Source organism: Panthera pardus, unplaced genomic scaffold (assembly GCF_024362965.1).
Source record: "Panthera pardus isolate Hobbes unplaced genomic scaffold, ASM2436296v1 HiC_scaffold_6, whole genome shotgun sequence".
In the NCBI taxonomy this organism is placed as follows: Eukaryota; Metazoa; Chordata; class Mammalia; order Carnivora; family Felidae; genus Panthera; species Panthera pardus.
Window position 1 is genome coordinate 30,172,381 of NW_026526991.1, and position 16,678 is coordinate 30,189,058.

Here is a 16,678-nt window from a genome sequence, read left to right on the forward strand (position 1 = left end):
TAGAAAAGTTGGAAGAAAAATTAGCCGAATGGCTCTGCCTCCTCTTTGCCATTTTCAGTATTCCACTGCCTGCTCCGAACAGTAGACTCATTCCCTTCTTGATGATTTTCTTGCTGCAGACATCATCATCTTTCTGTTCTGTCCAAATTTAAGCTAACTTGGGGAATCCCCGTCACTGGTGGCCTCACTGGCCTATTCTTTACATGCACATTCCATTCCGGGTTTACTTACTTGCATCTCCTCTGTCTTGTATACCTGGTGTTTGCTGTCCTCTTCCTCACAGCTCTCTCGTGTGCCTGTTGTCTTGATGGCATTGCTCCCTCCCCCTCTACCCCTGCTGTTTTCTACTTTCTGAGAATTATATGTGTGTTTAGTTTGAAACCTCTTGTACTATTTCTGGGTTCATTAGAGCATATAAAAGAGTAAAGTCTTACAGAGAATCCAAACAAGAATAGGTGCCCCAAAATGTATTGGGGTACTTCTGGTTGAGCCTGGGGAGTGATTGACCCAGCGGGTCATTACAGGCCAAATGCTTTCTAATCTGTACCAGCACATACCGTGGTGTAACAGTTCTGTTACACAGATGTTAACTGCCTTCGCATAATTTAGCATGGCTGCCTTTATTTCTTTTGGAAAGCTTTAATTCCCATTTTGTTCCTACAGATAAGAAACAAGATGGAGCTATTGAGAATCGCAACAAAGGTGAGTTCGCAAGGATTAAAAGTACAGTTAGCTTGTTTTCATTACATCCAAAAATGTATCTACCGTGGACTGTATTTATCCAAAAGTAGGAGACGGGTAGCAAGGGCAATCAGTTTATGTTAACTTGGGTTATGAACGCCTCTTCCTGCCAGTGCCTTAGTCATGCTGCCTTTACAATGGTAATAAGATTTTAACTGTGATTTGTGGTAGGTAACCTAGAAAAATCCAGATGTGAGGTAACTCTCAGCTTAAGCACATCAAGTATTTTAGCATTGGTTACTATATTATTGCCAGGAAAACTGTAAGAAACAAAGTATACAACTTAAATGGTTTTTTGCATTTATTTAGATTTGTAAACACACGTACATTTCTCTATCTGTGTGGTTATACATAACATTCTCCATTATGGTCACACGTGGGCAGGTTTTATAGTGTTTGGGATAAGTCTTATCGAACACAACACAGGGGAAGAGAAATGATTTGGTGTTTAGTTCTCGGTTTAAGGACTATGTTTCTTCTTATGCCTCATCCCTGTTACCGGCACAACATTCTCAAGTCTGGTATGAAGATTCACAACCTAGTGTCACTATTGTCTTATTTTCTCTGGCTTACATTTGTCTGTATGCCGGAGAAAGTAAGACATAACAACCCTGCATACACAAAGCTGAATGTTTAAATCCTTTCTAGTTCCTATATGAAACTGATTTGTTTCAAAATTGTTTCAAAATATTAATAGTTATGGGTGCCTTTAAAATGTAGTGAGGTTATATTTGTTCTTAAATGTAGCAAAAGCCCAGGATGGTGCAGCCATGGAAATGCAGCCTTTGAAGAGTGAAGAAGGTGGAGATGGTGATGAAAAAGACAAAAAGAAAGCAAATTTGCCAAAAAAGGAAAAATCTGTCTTACAAGGGAAGCTTACAAAGCTGGCTGTTCAGATTGGCAAAGCAGGTATGATAAACAAGAAAATACGGTGTTTTGCTTTTAAAATATACTGGCTTTATGCTTGAAAATCGTCTTTTGACCCACTTAAGGCTACAAATCATTGCTTTTGTGAGTGGAAGGGGAGCTAAAAAGTATTTTCACTTTTATCCGCAATATGCCAGGTCTTTTGAGTTCTTGCAGATCCTCACAATATCATGGCAGCTTGGGGAGCTCTTACCCCATGTCATGTGGAAAGAGGTGTCCTCTGTCAACCAGCTAATAAGTGGTCAGGTTAGGATTAGTACCCGAGTCTGCCCAGTTTATTCAGAAGCCCATGCTCTCATCTCTGAATTTCTCAGGATTTCTGGAAGCCAATAGAGAGAGGGCTGTTAAGATACTCAGTACAGGTACCCAGCTACATTTTAATAAAAAGAAATTTCGCCACCCATTTTCTCATCTTTTTACTGACTATGAAAAAAAATTAGGTATATATTTTTCTAAAACTTACAGCTTAGTTAAATTGAATGGATTAATTGGAGCACCATCCTGCTGAAGCTGAAATTTACTAAATTACTGTCTTCACTAGAAAACACCTGTTACGATTTTATTTTTTTAATTTTTTTAATGTTTATTTTTGAGAGAGAGAGAGACAGACAGACAGAGTGTGAGCGGGGGAAGGCACAGAGAGAGAGGGAGACACAGAATCCAAAGCAGGCTCCAGGCTGTGAGCTGTCAGCACAGAGCCCGACGCGAGGCTCGAACCCACAAGCTGTGAGATCATGACCTGAGCTGAAGTTGGATGTGTAACTGACTGAGCCACCCAGGCACCCCTAGAAAACACCTGTTACACTCTTTAGGGGGAGAAAAAGCGGAAGCAGAGCTTTTAGCTAAAAACAGAGCATAGCCTCCAACAGTATCATCTGTGTGAAAGATTACATGTGGATAAATCAACATATATTATTAAAATCACTTAAATTCTATAATTCTGCTTCTTAGGAGTATGTCGGAAAAAGTGAGGTTTTTGCTTCTGTTCTCAATAAGTTTGTTTTCCAATAGCAAATATTTGCTTCCTGTAACATACAGCCATATGGTAATACTGACTCCATGTTGGGGAAAAGGGTGGATTTAAGATGGTGGTGCTACAGGTAGCAGACATTGGGTTGGATTATCAGATGCAGACATGTGGACTTGTCTTACCTCTTAATATTCATTTGTAAAAGGCTAAATAGTCCACAAAATACGGAAATGGCTTGTAAAACATGATTAAGTCTTGGTTTTTTAACTTAAGCACTAAGGATAGATGAAAAAAATAATTCAGAGAATGTATTTTTTTAATAAAAAATAGGGTTGAATATTTAATTCCAAGTCTCCCCATTGATCAGACTTTTACCAGCTTCTCTTTCAGCATTAAGCAGTTGGCAACATGTAAACTGCCCACTTATTCTGAGCTTTTGGTGTTTCCTTGTCATTGCCTGTTATTTTGTCTTAGCTTTAGTAGAAGGCCGAAGATACAATTAAGTCTAGGAAAGAATCATAATGCTTTTCTACCAGTTCTCCCGGGGACAGGGCTAGACTTGGAAGCAGAAATTAAATCTGACAATGCTGAATGATGAGTTAGGTATAAAAAAACCAAACCAAAACAAAAAGGTAACAGTTTATCAAAGAACTTAAAGTAAGTATTATCTAACCCATGGTAATTCTTCCAGTGGCTAATATGTAATTGGCAATGGGTAGTGTCTGGACTACTGAAATAATCACAACTTTTCTTTTCTTTTTTTTCTTTCTTTCTTTTTTTTATATACTGAAAGGTTTGTTGATGTCTGCCATCACAGTTATCATTCTAGTGTTATATTTTGTAATTGATACGTTCTGGGTTCAGAAGAGACCATGGCTTGCCGAGTGCACACCGATTTATATACAATATTTTGTGAAGTTCTTCATTATTGGAGTTACGGTTTTAGTGGTTGCCGTGCCGGAAGGCCTTCCACTTGCAGTCACCATCTCCCTGGCTTATTCTGTCAAGGTAAGCAGAAAAGAGCTAAGTACACTTACTAAGTTTAAAGCATTAGTTGGTCGAGAAAATTCACATCTGGTTACTCTTTTTCCTGGTTCTGAAAGTAGGAGCTTTCCATAAATTTAGTTTCCTTTAGAAATGTTGTCACAGGTTTCCTCCTCCCCTCGCGCCCCTCCCCCACCCCTCTCTCCCTCCCCCACCCCCCACCCCCCACTCCCCAAGGTGAAGGTCTCTGTTCATCAAGACTTCTGTATTTCCTCCCAGGGCAGCCTGGACGCGACACCCAGCGCAACCCTGCTAGGCAAAGTTCTAGTTTACTTTTGACTGTATGGTAGTTCTGTTGCAAGTCACATTGCCTCCTGTTTCCTGTCTGTAAAATTCAGGTGTTTGTCATTCACCTGTGGGACAAGAGCCAAGAGGCTTCTCTCCCAAGTCCAAGCTTCTAAGGCCTCCTTGTTTCCACTCTTCTGCCCTCATCACAACACAGCCAAGCTTCCACACAGTAGGCAGACTCCTTTTAAAATATAATCCACCCGTGTTATTTCCTTGCGTAAAACTCCAGTGGCTTCTCGTCACACTTAGAAAAATCCAAGCTCACTGTGGCCTGCGGGGCCCAGGCAGTGTGGCCCTGCTGACCCCCTCGGTGCTCATCTTGTACCTGTGTCCCTCTGGTCCAGCGTCACCAGCCCCCCTGTAGTTTGTCACATACTTCAGGGCCCCGTCGTTCTTCCCGTGGATCATCTGCTCTTCCTTTATTCAGGTGTCTCCCGGTGTCACCTCTGGAAGCTCGATTCTTGTTTTCCAGGTAGAATTCTAAACCTGAGCTTTGACACCTTTGCCAACTACTGTTTACTAAAGTCATCATCTGGTTGACGATTATTAATTTATTTTTATTAGTTTTATATCTTAAATGGAAATGGTGGATTGGATTTTTAGAAAGGTTTAGTTTGGATAATTTTGATCTTTCAAAATGGCTTTGCAGGTAAAATTATACTGAATGGAAGAATGCTTCTGTTGTCAATTTTCTGATGTTAATTAGCTCTTCTCCTTAAGCAGTAGTGCTGATGGTGATGAGCAACAGAAGAAACAGTTTCAGCTTTAGCGCTCTGATCTTCAGTATTCCAGCATGCTTTGCAATAAGCCTATTAGGATAAGAATATTTTGCTTACTGTTTGGGTTTATTTTCTTTTCAGCCATTTAACATCTTCCGTTTCAAAAATAAAATAGTAAACGTTTTCAGGGTGATGAAGTGTAATCATCTATTTGTCCTGTTTTTTGATATTTTGAAATAATTGGGGTAAATAAGTTTTAGATGATCATTTTATCAGTACTGTCAGTTCATTTTGATAGTCACCAATAACATTAATTTTTCAGTTGACCAAAAGATGTAGGCAGAATTTACATTTCTTTAATAGAAAATGAGTAAGAACATTGTAACTACTGTTCTTTAGGCTTTAATTAACGGTTTAGCCCAAATGTTACCAATTACTGCTCTTTTTCACGGAGATGTGTCGTATTTATGGATGCTTTGTTAGTACTTTGCAAAGTGAAACAACTTTTTTTCACTGTAGAACTTAGTTTTTTTAGTATTAATATTTGCATCAATATTAATGCAAATCATAAGTAATTTCAGAGGGTACACCTTTTTCTTCCCCATTTTTATTTCTTCCAGGAACCAGTTCTTGCAGTATCTAGCATGTTAGCAGTCACAGAACATACTTGGTAAAACAGCTCTGTGTGGTTTTTAACCCATTCTTCATTTTTGAGAATGAAATATCAAGCATTTTAATTCGAATGCCTTTTGGGGCTACTGTGAAAACTCTTGGTTGTTTAGAAACTGTGTGTTTTTGTTCGTGTAAATTAGAGGAGGAGATTATCCTAAGGATGAGAATACCAGGTGTCTAGTATATGGAAAGGATAAAAAAGACCCACTCTGGTTTTGATCTGTTATGTCAATCTATCAGAGTCAAAAGAAGGGAAAAAAAAAAATCAGACAACTGCGTGCCCACCGGCTCTGTATTTTAAATGATAAAGCTGCTTTTTCCTTGGTGATTTGTTTTCCACTTTGTAAGGAGACTTAATCCTTAAATGTAATATATTTTTACAAGGTTGTAAGTACCTTTGTACTTGGGAATACAAATTGTCAAAGCTCTTATAATGTGAAGGCACTTACAGAGGCTTTTGGGGGCATATAGTCAACATGATTTGCATATGAGTACAGGTATCTGTATTCATTTACCAGATTATGTTATATAGTGGTAAAAAAAAAAAAAAAAGATTGAAACCACAGAAAACTGTTATGCTCTTTAGCTTTATTTGAATAGGTCAAATATACTAAAATTCTTCCAGTTGGTGCTTTATACTGTGTATTTGTATGTAGCTGGGAGTTTTTGTTCTTATTTTAAAGCATTTTACAATTTTGTGTAATGAGGTGATTAGTTTTGTATGTAGCTTAACTAGGTTTTTGTTTTTGTTCTTTTTTGTCACCATAGAAAATGATGAAAGACAATAACTTAGTAAGGCATCTGGATGCTTGTGAAACCATGGGAAACGCTACAGCTATTTGTTCAGATAAAACAGGGACATTGACAATGAACAGGATGACAGTTGTTCAAGCTTACATAAATGAAAAACATTATAAAAAGATTCCTGAACCAGAAGCTATTCCACCAAATATTTTGTCCTATCTTGTAACAGGGATTTCTGTGAATTGTGCTTATACATCAAAAATATTGGTAAGGTTTCTTTAATAATTAATTTATATATGAAAATTAATTTTTAAATGTGTAATGATTAGACTATATGTAGCTCTTCAGATCTACCCTTATTATATATAAATTGAAGAACTGAATTATGTTATGTTTTTAAAAGTCATGTGTTCAGTTAAGTTTCTTTGATACAATTTGTATTGTGAGTAAGATCTGTTGATGGACTTATATCTTCTATTTACTTGTATTTTCCTCCTGTGTTTTCAATGTCCCGTGTTTAGAAACTGTCAAGACTTATAACCAGAGCAAGTTATTAATTTTAAATTCTTACTAAGCCTATTTTGTGAAAGTCCAGATTATCTTCCTGTAGAATTTTCTAGAGAAAATTTTGAAGCCAGATTTCAACTGAGTATGTTTTTATATATGCTTGCCATATGCTGTCTTTGCTTTCTCAGTAGATCCTACCCCTGAGGTCATCCTTAGACCTTTTGAAACTAACTCAGTAAAGTAATTCTAGACTTTGTGCTGCCTTAAAATAAAATATTTTTAACTTTGCAAGTTAAAAGTCTTATTTACAACCTGAAGTATGAAATTGCTTGAGTTGGTATGTGTTCTATTGATTTATGGAGGAAGACCATGAACAAAATTGATATTGCAAGTTGTCTAGTGAAGATATGCATGAATTAGATTATTGGACTGAAAAGTTATGGGATCTTGGTTCTAGATCTAGCTTTGCCTTTTACTAGCTAAAAGTCCGAGCTTCGCTTTCTTCAATTGTTAAGTAAAGACTGTCACATCTGCCCTTATTAGTGCAGTGGCAATTATATAAGGTGGTATTTGGGAAGATACTATGAAGAAGTAAAGCTTTTATGTATGTTTAAGGCAACAGTGCTCTATTTTAATGCATTACTTTTATTTTAAGTTAAAAAACTTGTAAAGTAGACCGAATTTTGAGTTAATGTAAATGTTCAATGAAAACAGGAAGAGAAAAGGAAAGGAATTAAAATTTATGAAATCCCACTATGTGTCAAGAACCAACTGTAAGCTTTACATGCCTTATCTCACTTAATTCTTGGGTCATAAGTGCACCTGTTTTCCAGATGCTAAAGCCAAGGACCACAGCAGTGGGGTAACTTGCCAAAAATTCACATAGCTAGTAACTGGCAGGGCTGAGATTGGAATTCATGTCATTCTTGCCCCAGAGATCCTTTCTACTGTACCTTTTTGTGTCCCTCTTTGAAATGCTGCTATTAGAAGTTTCCTGTATAATTTTGTTTTAGAATGTCGCATTCTATTTTACATTATAAATTAAACTGTCATAGAGAAACAAGATGATACTAGCTTCTAAACCTTTTTCTCTTATAGCCACCAGAGAAAGAGGGTGGATTACCTCGTCATGTTGGTAATAAAACTGAATGTGCCTTGTTGGGACTTCTTTTGGATTTAAAACGAGATTATCAGGATGTTAGAAATGAAATCCCAGAAGAAGCACTGTACAAAGTCTACACCTTCAATTCTGTTAGGAAGTCCATGAGTACTGTCCTGAAAAATTCAGATGGAAGTTATCGAATATTCAGCAAGGGTGCATCTGAGATAATTCTGAAAAAGTAAGAGTAAAATGCTTAGATGAATAAATTGCTCACTATAGTTGCTTTATGGAATACCTACTATGTTGCTATTGTTGCTATTTCATTTTTTTTGTGAACATCAGGCATTTGATAGGACCTCAGAGCTTTCCAGTATATTTTAACGGTATCTAGATACTTGCCCATGGTGTTCTGCCATTTTCATACTTCAGCTTCTTTTATTTCATAGTATTTTTCTATAGGGAAACTCTGCCCATTACTTTCAATCTGGTGGACTTTATAAAGTAAACCTTGCTCTTTGTTTTTAGACATGTTGATTCCGTGGTTATAGAGGATTATGAAAAATAAAAGCCTCCTGGGAAGAAAAACTCAAGTTTACATCTTCAACGCAGCATTGTAGATAGTGAACTCGAAAAATGTGATGGATGAATTATAGATTAGTTTTTAGAACAGCAAAGCATTAAAACTAGTAGATCTTGAGAATTCTCCAATCAGGTTTCGTATTTATGCTGCTGCATTGTCATATTTAAATATCTCCTGTCATTTTGAGTCATTATCTTTCTTTTTTATTGTCCTTTTACAGAACAGTAGTTTCACTTTTGACATTACACATTTATGTATAATTTCTCTGATGTTTATATGTTATTACAGGTGTTGAAATTATTTTGGTTTCCTTTATTCCAGAGAGAAGTAGAGAATTTAAAACCAATTTAAAAGCAGCTTTGGAAAATTAAAGCTCATTTGAAATTATAACATTTAAAAAATTTTTACTTTTAATTTGCTTATGTGTAGATTATAATCCAGCATTAACCTTAATGAATACTTGACAGATTGTACTCTAACAAGTTTAAGAGACAGGTCTGTAAATAAATCACTGAAAAGGCAGCATATGACAGATAGGTACAGTTTTAGGATGAGTTCATACCCTTAAGAAGGATGTGACACTTCATTATTTTTTTAAGAAATCCTAGAAGTAGGATTAACTTTAAGGTCTTTTATTCCAAACATGTGGCACTTTAGAAAAGTTTTGGCATAAAGTAAGAGCATCAAGGGAAAGGAAGCCACATCAAAGGGAAGGAGGTGGGAATATGCTGGCCATATTGGGGAGGTATCTAGTTGCATAGTTCAGCTGGGTAATAATGGGTTTTGTGACACACACGCCACGTAGAGCTTTCTTCCCTTAACTGTACACTTGGTTATCTGATTTCAGTATGAAAGTTTAGAAATCTGTCTCATCCATGGCTTGCTGAATACCAGATAGGTGGTACAGGGAGGTTTTTGAATCAAAACCGATCAGGCTTTTTGACCACCAACTCTGCAACAGTGAAATAAAATGATGCATGTGAACCATCTAGCTAGGAGTCTGATAGATAATAAGTATACAGTAACTAGTCCTACAGTGATATTTACATTTTGTCATGGGGCTCTTACACCTTAGGCTGAGCAGTAAAAATGAAGTGGGCCAGATGATGTAACTGGAGTATGTTTTCCATCATCAGGGAGTAAGGTGGGTTGGGGGGGAAAGAAAGGATGGACTGGAGACACATTAATTAAAAAGCTATTACAATAGCTGTAGCTCAAAGTAAGAGCCTGAAGAAGACAGTAGCAGGGGGAACAGAAAGAAGAGGGACCATTCAGGAGGTACCATTCGGGAGACTGTTACAAGGACAAACAGAGGAGACTCAGGAGCTGATCATATATAAGTGGCAAGGAAAAAGGAAGTGTTCAGGTGAGATTTAAGATTTACATTGAAATTACTGGGCTGACGTTGATGTTAATATTGAAAAGGCAGCGTTTAGACTTGCATGCAGTAGATTTAGGTGTTGGTACAGCATCTGAATGGAGTTACCGAGCAGTGATGGAGAGCTTTGGAAAACCATCAAAACAGAAGATGTGGATTTGACAGTCACCTGCCTAGAACAGGAGGAGGTCGCATCACCAAGGGAGAGGAGCAGAGAAAGGAGTCATGAAAAATAAACTTTAAATAGGGAAGTACATAGTGTGACCTTTATTTACTACATAATTAAAAGTTTGTAGTTAGTGTCACTGAAATTGAAACTATTTTGGCATTATCTCTCTCCTTCCAATAGAATGCTTATTTTAACAACAAGTTATTTTTTTTCTTTCATGGTTAAAACAATATAGGTGATGAAACAACATCTCAGGTAAGGGGTTGATTGAACTTGGCTTTTTACTTTAAAAGAAGAATATTTGTGAATTTTTTTGTTAACGTTAATGCCTCATTCTGTACCAGAATGGACAGGTGTATCGTGTATTCTCTTCTGCCACTAGGGGTTCTTTGCAAAAATGTAAAAGCTTTGCGTTTCCAAAAGAGAAGGTTTAGAGAATATCTAGAGTAACTGATAAAGTGGAGAACTATCAAATGAGAACCATAAAAATTTAGAACTGTTTTTGTAAAGGGGAGGGTGAAAAGTGAATGTAATTTAAGTCTGTAGAAATGCAGCATACATAATTTCTCTAAATTCCAGTTGTCAGATCCCATGATTTCTAGCCCTTCCCATTCACTTAAGTGGCATTAACCATTATTTTTGTTAATTATTGATGTTTGGATTCAACATTTCCTTTTAGGTGTTTCAAAATCTTGAGTGCTAATGGTGAGGCAAAAGTGTTCAGACCAAGGGACCGTGATGATATTGTAAAAACAGTGATTGAACCGATGGCTTCAGAAGGCTTGAGAACCATATGTCTTGCGTTCAGAGATTTCCCAGCAGGAGAACCAGAACCCGAGTGGGATAATGAAAATGATATTGTCACCGGCCTTACGTGCATTGCTGTTGTGGGGATTGAAGACCCTGTGAGACCCGAGGTGGTGAACCGTTCCGTGCTCTGCATGTGCAGAATCTCTCAACCCCAGGGCATCTAGGCACTGACTACAGCCACTTTTCTAGTAACCTTCTTGGTGTTTGTGATTTAATTTTTTTTTCTGTGTCAATCCAAAAGGTGAAAATATAGTGCATGTGATGCATATGCTACCTATGTATAGTTTTTTTCTTTTTAAGTTTATTTATTTTGAGTGAGAGAGAGAGAGATGGCAGGGATGGGCAGAGAGAGAAAGGGAGAGAGAGGATCCCAAGCAGAGGATCCCTCTGCTGACAGCACAGTGCCCGTTGCGGGGCTTGACCTTACACACCACGAGATCATGACCTGAGCTGAAATCAAGAGTCAGATGCTTAACCGACTGAGCCATCCAGGCGCCGCCCCCCACCCCCATGTACAGTTTTTAATTAGACCGCTTCCCTTGAGGATCTTACGTACTGATAGCACCATAACCTAACACAGTACCTTGAACTCAGTAGGCTTTTCCAATCATGTTGAATAATAGATGCATTAAATTATGTGTTTTCATAGTTTGTAGACCACCACTGCTCAATAGAACTTTCTTGTGATGATAGAAGTTTTCTAGATGTTGTTCACCACAGTAGCCACTCACCACATGGGACTTAAGAGTTTTTGAAGTATGGCTAGTACTACTGAAAAACAGAATTTTTAAGCTTTATTTAATTTGAATGGAAATATCTTGTTACCATACTGGACAGCATGCATCTCTAGACTTTGTTTCTCTTCTTTTTATTTTAAAGTTTATTGAGCAACTGCTGTGTGCCAGTCACTATACTAGGGTACTATAGACATAAAGATTTTTGAGATTTGTTCCCTGGCCTCAAAGAAGTCACTCTTGGGTGGGAATGAGCAAACACGTAAACAACATGAGCCCCAACTTTGTCTAAAGCAATAGCATCTTTTTATTGAATTCTTACTGTGTGCCAGATACTATGCCACCTGCTTTACATGTATTATTTCATGTTCACCTCTATTAATTATTATTCTAATTTGACAGATGAAAAAAAATCAAGGTGTGTAGAGGTTAGCTCTAGACCATAGAACTAATATGTTCAAATTTTGGCTTTGTCTAAAACACATGTTCTTAAAAGACCACTATGCCATATATATATATTCTTTAATATTGAAAATGTTTCTTTTCTTTAAGTTTATTTGTTTTGAGAAGGGGGGGGGAGAGAGAGAGAGAGTGAAAACAGGAGCAGGGGAAGGGCAGAGAACGAGGGGGAGAGAGAGAATCCCAAGCAGGCTCCTCACTGTCAGCAGCACCCAATGTGTAGAACCAAGTACTTCGTTAGGAACTAGAAATACTGCAGTAAACAAAATTGTCATGAAGTTTATATTCTAGAGAAGTAAGGAGGCCAAACAGACAAAATAATAGGTACTTAGTATGCCAAGAGAAAATATATACTGTGAGGAATAGGGCTTGGTCCCCACCCTCAAAGGCTTTATATTCTGACTGGCATGTGGGGGTAGTTGGGAGGGTGATATCAGATAAGACAATTACAAGTGTGAAAAGAGCTATAAGGGATAGGCACAGGGTGATGAAATAGGTAACTGAGAGAGACCACGTTAAGAATGTCTGAAGATAAGACATTGGTATTGAGATCTGATGGCTGAAAGTGAGCCTGCCATTTTAATAGTTGTGAGAAGAATATTCCAGGAAAATGGAACCAAAAATACAGAGAGGCCTGATGGCGAGAAAGTCTTAGCCATTTCAAAGATAGAAAGGAGGCCAGTATGGCCAGAAGAATGGACAAGAAGGGGCAGATAGGATTATCTTTGGTCTTACAAAGACAATAAGGGTTCTGAATTGTATTCTGAAACTCAGTGGGAAGTAATTCAGGCTGGGAAGTGACATGATTTGTGTTGTTAAGAGACTATCTTGTGTACTGTGTAAGAAACAGAGGAGGTGGAGCAGGGAAGCCAGAAGATTATTGCAGTGATCGCAGGCAAGAGATGGTCATGCTTAGCACTTCATATAGTGTGGCAGGGCAGATGAAAAGAAGAGGATGATTTCAAAGTAAATGGAGGTATAACCAATAGGAATGGGATATACTGTTGGGTTGGGATATACTGTTTTTGACATTGTTGAGGTGTCTGAAACATCCAAATGTATGTCATGTGGGCATTTGGACCTAGTAGCCTGAAAGTGGCCTAGGCTGGGATATCCACATGAGGGGTTCCCAGAGATCTCCTGGGGAAAGTATAGCTCTACAATTAGATGCCCTATAGAGGACAGTCTGCTTGCATAACTGGGTGATGGTACTACCGGTGGAATAAGAGAATCAGAACCAGCCTATATAGAGATCAAGGTAAATTCCGTTTGGGGTTTTAGAGTTTCAAATGCTTATGAAATATACAGGTGGGTAATGTTTCCCAACCTGTGGTCAAAGGGAAACCAAAGTTTTATACATGGATTTATGCCTTAAATCTTACCTAAATGTAGTATTAAATCAAGTGTCTACAACTTTTGTCCTTTGGAAAATATATGGCTTTTATCATGCTCTTGGCATTGAAGTTGATGGGAGAGTTTCATCTTTTTTTAAACATGTAAGTGGCACTTAATTTTTTTAGTATCACCAAATGAGATGGGTACTTTCAGACTAAAGTGAGACAACGTGATATACAACAGCTTTCTCTTGGTGGGTATTCTGGACTGTGCATTTCTGATATAGAGAATTTTGATAAATTAGGTATCTAGAATAAATCCAGCTTTATTGCATTTGCATAGGTTCTTGAACGTGGTAATTGGCTTCTCTTCAGTTTCCTATCTCTAAAAGTGGAGGTGGTTTGTCAGCTTTGAGTGGAAGTATTTGGTGTGGTTAGTGGGCCATCAATAAATGTTAGTTTGTCCTTGTTAAATATTATTTGCCACATCTTTTTAACCTGAGAGCAGCTTCTTCCTCTTATTCATTGTCTCCCTATTTCAAATGATCTTGGGATAGCACCCAATCAGTGAGTTCTTGGGTAGACAATCTTGAGTTATTTTTTTTATCTCCAATAAGATATCCAAATATATATTACATTTATACAGCAAACCAATGTTTTCAAAATCAAATTTTGATTTCTTTCTTAAATAGAGGTATGCACTATACAAAGACACAATTTTGTGTAGATAGAGGTATGCACTATACAAAGACACAATTTTGTGTAGATAGGCCATGAAAGCTGCTTCCAGAGACATTACATTTAAACTGTATTTATAAAAGAAATCATAAACTGTCAGCCTGCAGACCAAATTTAGCCTTCAAATTTTCCTTGGACCGTGTGTGTATGTGTGTGTGTTTAAAGAGTTATGTATTGAGAGACCATACACAAATCTAGGTTTCTGTTTTCTCTTGAAGTTGTAGGTTCTATCAATATTAGATGCTTACTCCACCATAGTGAAAACAGGCTGGAGCGGAATCTCTCTCTCATGAGGCATTAGTTTGGGGTTTGTAACTGTCAGAGTGTTTTCCTCATTTATGTTACCCACATGGCTCTGTAGGCATTTGCATTTGCATTTGCATCTGCATCCTCTGCTCTAGAGGGATCAGTATGGATTTCCTGTTAGAGAAGAGTAGGGAAGGATTTTGTAGGCAAAAGGAATTGCTAGAACCAGAGACACAGAAACAACATATAGATTATTCATCCATCAAGTTGTGTAGTAGAAGAAAATTGTAGATAAACTGGAAAACTATTCTGAGGCTCAAGTGTGATACTTTATTATACTAAGAACTTTGTGGTTTATAGTATAATAGTAGAGGAATCGTCACGTAATTTTAAGAAAATCTATTAGAAGAATAATTCTGTCAAGTCTATCAGATGTTTTACAGGAGGAACAAACGTAGACAAGGATACCAGGTAGAGGGAACAAGGTGCCGGGAAGGTTTGAGGTAGAATCCACAAGATTCCCTGTCCTTTAAAGATGGATAGGATAAAGGAGATGGAAGACGTCATGATGATGGCCCTTAGGTTTCTGTTAGATACATAGGTTTAAGAAACATCGTCCCCTTTTTGGACACCCAAATTCCAATGTCCACTTCTCTGATGGAATTATGAACCCAGCACTCACAATGAGGCGGGAGAAAAATGTAAATTTGAAAGTTATTAGCACATACATGACAGTTGAAGTTATAAGAGTAGGTAAAGTCATCCTTAGAAGATAAGGAGTGGGGGGAGCGGGGGGCGGGAAGCGAGCCACCCATACTATACTCTCAAGAATACATCAGCATTTTACTGTGGTGTGGTCTGGGCAGTAAACCCAGAAAGGTAGAAAGCCAGCCAGAAAAGAACTGCATAATGGTTGGGGAGGGGGAGCATTTTAAGAAGGCTTTGGTAAATAAATAATGCAAACATAAAATAGAATCACAACTGAAAATGAAGCCTGAACTAGGACTGTGGCAGTAGAAGAGGAAAGAAGAGATTATTGGGAACAATTGAAGAAATACTGAATATATTGAGATGAAATTTAAATTTTCATTATCTGTGGGACGATGCAGTAATGCATTATGCAGTGGGTTCCCCCCCCTCTGGAAATATTAATTTTCTTTCATAATATGATTTTTTTTCTGTGTCAACCAGGTACCAGAAGCAATAAGGAAGTGTCAGAGGGCTGGAATTACTGTGCGGATGGTCACTGGTGATAATATTAATACCGCTCGGGCTATTGCTACCAAATGTGGTATTTTACATCCTGGGGAAGATTTTCTATGCTTAGAAGGTAAAGATTTCAACAGAAGAATACGAAATGAAAAAGGAGAGGTAAGGATTGTTTTTTGGTTTTTGGTTTTTTTATGTTGATAAATTTTTCATACATTAGGAATTTCATTCAACAAATAACATACTGAATATGCACCATGTGTTAGGTATCACCATGAATAAATGCAGCCTGCACCTGAAGCACAAAAACACTGAAATTTTAGGATTTCATGATCTGGAGATTTTTCCTAAAGGGACAAAAAAGAACACTTCTTTTTTTCAGTCTAGGCCAATTTCAGAAGTGTATGTGTAAGTGAATGTGGGAGGAGGAATTTGAAAAGGTTGATAACAGAGCATATTTTAGGGCACCTCAAACTCTTCTGAGCTTTTTATACTGTGCTAAGGAGTTTTCATTTTCATAGACAATAGGAAGATTTTCTAATTTTGATCATATACAGTAGCGGTTTTCAACCTTGAGTATGCATCACAGTGACCTGGAGAGTTTTTTAAAAACCTTGACTGCTAGGCCCCAACCCAGAGTTGTTATTTGATAAGATGATAGGCTTGGTGCCTTGTTCAAAAATTTGCATTTCTGACAAGTTCCCTGGAGCTGCTGATGGTTCTGGTCTGTTAACCATACTTTTGAGAACTGCTGATACATATGCCAGATTGCTAATTGGGGAATTATAAAACTAGATTTGGGTGCATTTTAACTGTCATAAACATTTATAGATTGAGCAAGAGAGGATAGACAAGATTTGGCCAAAGCTTCGAGTACTTGCAAGATCATCTCCTACTGACAAACATACACTGGTTAAAGGTGAGTAGGTTTTACAGTTATTTCACAATTTCTTAATAACAGAAATGTGTTCTCCTTCTGAAAATAGTAATAGATACTAAATAATAGATTTATTGACTCTAGGATGTTATCTTTTCCAATAAAGTCTAAATACATTTCCTTTTTATTTCTTTTAATGTTTGTTTATTTTTGAGAGAGAGAGAAATAGAGCATGATTGAGGGAGGAACAGAGAGAGAGGGAGACACAATCCAAAGCAGACTCCAGGCTCTGAGCTGTCAGCACATAGCCTGATGTGAGGCTTGAACTCACGAACCAGGAGATCATGACCTGAGCCGAAGTTAGACACTTAACCCGCTGAGCCACCAGACACCCTATGAATATAGTTCCTATTCACACCTTTGGTTAATT

At 37.5% G+C, this 16,678-nt stretch overlaps 1 protein-coding gene across 6 annotated transcripts in view; it reads left to right on the top strand.

The window, feature by feature from the left end:
* The window catches only part of ATP2B1 (ATPase plasma membrane Ca2+ transporting 1), a 131,470-nt gene that overhangs the window by 90,436 nt on the left and 24,356 nt on the right, over positions 1 to 16,678 (top strand). For all 6 annotated transcript variants that reach the window (XM_053895584.1, XM_019446410.2, XM_019446408.2 and 3 more), the window contains exons 7-14: positions 664 to 702; positions 1,489 to 1,650; positions 3,432 to 3,646; positions 6,130 to 6,372; positions 7,711 to 7,952; positions 10,521 to 10,758; positions 15,354 to 15,533; positions 16,203 to 16,290. In XM_053895584.1, coding sequence (XP_053751559.1) covers positions 664 to 702; positions 1,489 to 1,650; positions 3,432 to 3,646; positions 6,130 to 6,372; positions 7,711 to 7,952; positions 10,521 to 10,758; positions 15,354 to 15,533; positions 16,203 to 16,290 — 1,407 coding nt within the window. The remainder of the gene's footprint in view (positions 1 to 663; positions 703 to 1,488; positions 1,651 to 3,431; positions 3,647 to 6,129; positions 6,373 to 7,710; positions 7,953 to 10,520; positions 10,759 to 15,353; positions 15,534 to 16,202; positions 16,291 to 16,678) is intronic.